Here is a 5,274-nt window from a genome sequence, read left to right as displayed (position 1 = left end):
TTCTTGTTTCTTTTCTTTTTTCCTCCAACAACTGCTGTATTTTCTCTTCTTGTTTCTTTTCTTTTTCCTTTAACCACTGCTGTATTTTCTCTTCTTGTTTCTTGTCTTTTTCCTCCAAGAACTGCTGTAATTTCTCTTCTTGTTTCTCTTCTCGTTCTTCTTGTTTTTTTTCCTTTTCCTCCAAGAACTGCAGTAATTTCTCTTCTTGTTTCTTTTCTTTTTCCTCCAAGAACTGCTGTAATTTCTCTTCTTGTTTCTCTTCTCGTTCTTCTTGTTTCTTTTGATGTTCTTGAATTGCTGCCATCAAATCTGTTAAGCTGTAGTTTGATTTGCCGCTTCTCGTTTCCATTTTTTTTGTCCCACTCTCTGACACCAATTTGTTACGCCTCCAGTTGTTAGTTGATTTTCCGTAACTTCGTTCCGACGAAACTTTAGCGACACAAGTCCTTTCTTAATAAAACTGGTTTATTCTTTCCGAATACAACTTTACGATACACTTAATTTCAACAGTCGTGCTATAACAAACGCTATAACAACGAGCGTCTCACGTGGTCAACTTGAACAATACTCTCTGACTGCAGTTCAATTACTCATTACCCTGTTGTCCCGTCACGTTGTGAACGTCTTATATATACAAGACTAACACATATCTAGTAAATGCTAGGGCATTCTTGAAGGAACAGGATATTTCTAGAAAAAGGTGGCGTGATACTAGTCACGTGACCTCGCTGACGCAACAATATTGACACTTACTTTTCTGGTGAATGGGTCATAATCAAATACTGGATATATGTCAGATTCATAGACTAACTCGTCTAATTCGTTTAGTATTCTAATTAAACCTTTAGGCTAACATAAATAATTTTATTGTGACCATCAGCAGCATGTAATAAATTGATCCAACAGTATTTTTGAATTGTATACACTGTCATAATTTGTTGTAGGCCTTTGTTACAAATGATGTTCAAACCTCTCTAACAATTTAGGAAGAAAGCAAAAATAAAATAATATAATGTGAAGAACTGAATAGTAGCCAATGACACTTTTTCTTCACTTCACATATCCAGTGTATAGGTTTTCTTCATAGTGAATACAAAGCACGTTCACACCAACAGTATTTTTGACTTGCATACACTGTAATAATTTGTTGTACTTGTAGGCCTGTGTTACAATGGCGTTCAAACGTCTCGAAATATTTAGCAGGAAAGCAAAAATATAATCAACTTAATTATACACAGTAACCAGGATAACAGGCACAATGACTGATTGACTATACTATATTTTTGAAAAAATCACCACAATCTTCACCACTATCTCATATTCACCAGCTAGCTTCGAATGTACGAGCAAAACTGATGTTAAATTAGAATTTTCTAGATTTAACTTAATGTCATCATTAAAATCTGCAGCTACCTCTAGCTAAAAAATATTAATTACAGCATTAGAAATATAGTTTCAAACACTGTCTCTTCCTGAATTGTGAGATCCCCTGAACAATTCTAATACAAGAAAATAAAACACTATACGAAATTGTCCATTTACAAAGTTATTTTTTGGAAGTTTTCTTTTCCAAGATCCATGGATTACAGATGAACTACTATCTTGTCTCTTGTTGTTACTGGCTGTCATGTTACTGGGGACTTCTTTGTGGGTAGATGGTATGGGTAATCCACTGAGGACTCCAGCCCATGATGATCCTCTGGAAGTAGTCTCAACAAGAGTTCTGTGTTTCTCAACAGGTTGAATTTCCGCTGACGTGTTCATCTTCATAATTACTCAGTTGGTCTTTCTCTCACCAATGTACTTCCAAAAATGATCACAATTGATTACTTTGGCTTGAATCAGCAATCCTTCTGGATTCTGTAAATCACATCATTTGTTCTTTCCAGTACAGCAAATGGCTCTTCTAGCACCTGCTTAACTTGAGAATTTGTCCTTTCTTGTGGTGGGAAATGTACAGCCAAACTTTTTCACCTTGATGATGTCTTATTAAAATTAATATCATAGGGATTTTGCTTCATCACTAGCTGATTTAAGTCTTTCTCAGATAAATGTATTTATATTATATCTACATATCCTTTTAAAGACTCTTCTGAGTGACTAATCTCTGGACGAGAGTACAGAAAGTCCAATGACACTTTCAGTTCTCTCAAGGGCATCAGAGATTATGGTGTGTTACTGGTAGCTTCATGTATTGTTGTATATAACACATCAATAACAGTGGAGGATATTTATCCTACATTTTCTAATATTTATCCAAATACACTCATTGATTTAAGAGTATGAAGTTATTTTGGCTTTTTTAATATCAAGGAGCTGACACATTTCTGCATACAAGTCTAATTCAAAATTCAATCCCTAATCCAAGTGAAGTTCCACTTGTACACCAACTCTTGAAACAAATTCATTTATAAGTGGCTCTGCTTCCCATTTAAGAACAGTATGTGCTTCTGGCCACTTGACAAAATAGTCATTACAACCATTGTGTTTTGATTTCAACTGTTACGCTGTAGAACACATTAATAACAACTCTCTTTAGTGCTACAACACAATACTGCTGAAGCTGCCCATGATGTTTCTTTTGTGGGTCTTTCCATATTTTACTCTAATTCTCGACAAATATCTTCCACCTAACCCAGTACAAGCATTTTTTTGCACACTCTAATGTATTCTTAACACCTAAATGGAAGGTTGTGGAGATTACAGAGTGCTTTAGAACTGCAGAAGTGCTTAAGACTGCAGAAGTACCACCTGTATCAGTTACCTACAGATCACTAGCACCCAATTCAATAGAAGAATTCTCTCACTCTCTCTATTTCTCCAGTGTCTTCTTAAAACCTAAATATCCAACCACTGGAATGTTGTAGAGATAGTGCAGTGCTTCAGAATGTAGGTATTTAGTATATCACTGTTAAATTAGGAATAGTTGGCACATATAGCCCTCAATTAGCTTTGTGCAAAATGAAAAACAAAACAAACCAATCAAATACTTCACTCAATGACTGTTACTATACCAACTGAAATTTGACTCAATACTTCACTGATTCTCGTATTTATAATGTAGCCTTGTATCTAGATACTTCTTATAGTCTCTTGGTCGCCAATATTCCCGAATATTTTAGGTATTCTAGTGCTATTTTTATAAACTTACTTGATCTCAAAATCAAACACGCTCTAGCTAACATCTAAATTAAAAGATTGAAAATGTAGCTTATGATGATATGTTTTACCTGCTTTAGTTATAGAGGATTCTTTTAATTTCGTCTATTTAATTTGTGTGCAGTTTGAGTATAAATAAGTGGTCCAGAAAATTGCTCTGTTCTAGTTGCTTTGTTTTCAGTTTTTTGTCGTAGATAATGTCTATTCTGCCCAAGAGGATATTGCAGTAACATATAAAATCCAGATTCAAGGGATTGTAACTGTATCATCCTTTGCTGGACGAGTTGACATTGTTTGAATGCTACAGCTACCCAATGCTGTACAAGAATAAATGTGACACTATTGACTGGACCAAGAAACTGAGCTTACCTGTTGAGTTCATGCATGCTTTCTTAGTTCACTTTCCACCTAGAAATTGACAGTAAAGTTCTGTTACGACAGCGGAAGTCACGTGACGTTGGTAACATGTAATGATTATCTAGAAGGTTCGCGAAAAACGCTAGTGCGTGCTATGCATGCGTTTGTGTTACGACAGCGGAAGTCAAGTGATGCTGGTAGCACGTGATGAGTGTGTAGAAGATTCTAGAAGAGACTACGCGAGCGCTATTATCGTATATAAGTGCGCTAGACGAAACAGAGAGGGAGAGTGGGGAACCAAGGACAGCAGTTACGGTCAGTGGGAACTGAGGATAGCAGATACAGAGATCGGAACTATAGTTGCTGACAGGCAGAGATAGAGACAGACAATTGAGTCAAGCGTGGTAGTAAAGTGAGTGAATTATAGCGTGTGTTTAAGTTAAAGTAACTGTGGAAATTAAGTGTATTGCAAAGTTGTATTGAGGAAGAATAAACTAGTTTTATTTAAGAAAGGACTTGTATCGCTGAAGTTCTCCAGAAAGAACTTTTACGGGTAATTAACAAACGACTAGAGACGTAACAGTACTATAAAGTAATGTCATATCCATGTGTCATTTTCTGCCTCAGGTCATACCAGGGCCATACAGTATATAATATGAGTGATGTGTTCGCACAGGGCACCAACTCAAAAGAGATGTGTCAATTTCCTGATTAACTAACAAAGAAAATTAACAGGTTCAAATGGGGCAGAGGGCTGAATTTATGTCAGATAGGGCACCTCCAAACAACGGGTATGGCACTGAGTCATACACTCCTATTAGCATGTCTTCCAACTGCAACTTGTACCAAAATACAAATGTTGAGAAACATTCAGTGAACAGTTGTGTATTTCTGACGTGTAGGCTTTGTCTAAGCTCGAGTACAAGCGTATGACGTTCTTAGTACTACTAGCATGCTGTGATATTACTAACTATATGCAGAACACTACATCAAAATTTCGTAAACATTACTTGAAAATACTTGGATAAAGATGTTTCTAGTTATGAAAGGGTGAAATTAGCAGTTGTTTTAACTTGATAACCTTTTTAAAAACTACTTCAAAACTACTTTTCTAATGCTATTTTATAATAATAACAGTCATGCTTGAATATCTCTGTAAATTACCAAGTGAAATATAAATTCTGAAAGATATTTTTATAGAGAAAACCACAACAAGAAAAGAAGAGTGTTGGATACACAAGAATGTTCAGTTTAAGTGTTATTATTCAGTTAATTTACTGATTTAATATTTAATGATCATTTAGTTTTCATACCAAGAGTGTTAAACATTAATTATTTCAAAAGGAATAGTTCTAACAAGTTCCTTACATAATAGTGTAAGAGTGGTAGGTTATATATTGTTACGTCAGCGAGGTCACGTGACTAGTGTGACGCCACCTATTTTCCAGAAGTATCTTGTTCCTTCATAAATGCCCTAACATTTACGTGACGCAATAATGTGTGTGTAGGTAGTGAGTAATTGAACTGCAGTCAGGAAGTATTGTTGAAGTTAAGGTTCGTTGTTAAAACGTTTGTGAAAGAGCGACTGTTGAAAATAAGTGTATTGGTAAAGTTATATTCAGAAAGAATAAACCAGTTTTATTAAGTAAGGGCTTGTGTTGCTAAAGTTTCGTTGGAACGAAGTTACGGAAAATCAATTAACGAACGGAGACGTAACAAATTGGTGTCAGAAGTAGGATTAAAAAAATGGAAACGAGA

General features: G+C 35.4%; 2 protein-coding genes across 2 annotated transcripts in view; one reads left to right on the top strand and one right to left on the bottom strand.

The window, feature by feature from the left end:
• The window catches only part of LOC106464139 (protein SYS1 homolog), a 57,091-nt gene that overhangs the window by 8,039 nt on the left and 43,778 nt on the right, over positions 1-5,274 (top strand). The gene's annotated exons all lie outside the window — the stretch shown is intronic.
• LOC106464140 (valacyclovir hydrolase-like) overlaps positions 1-5,274 on the bottom strand; it is an 84,871-nt gene that overhangs the window by 57,325 nt on the left and 22,272 nt on the right. The window contains exon 6 of the mRNA XM_013924249.2: positions 3,345-3,354. Within this exon, the coding sequence (XP_013779703.2) occupies positions 3,345-3,354 (10 nt within the window). The remainder of the gene's footprint in view (positions 1-3,344; positions 3,355-5,274) is intronic.

The sequence above is a fragment of the Limulus polyphemus genome, unplaced genomic scaffold, assembly GCF_000517525.1.
Source record: "Limulus polyphemus unplaced genomic scaffold, Limulus_polyphemus-2.1.2 Scaffold1568, whole genome shotgun sequence".
Taxonomy (NCBI): Eukaryota; Metazoa; Arthropoda; class Merostomata; order Xiphosura; family Limulidae; genus Limulus; species Limulus polyphemus.
Note: the sequence above shows the minus strand (reverse complement) of the source record. Positions and strands in the feature narration are given on the sequence as shown.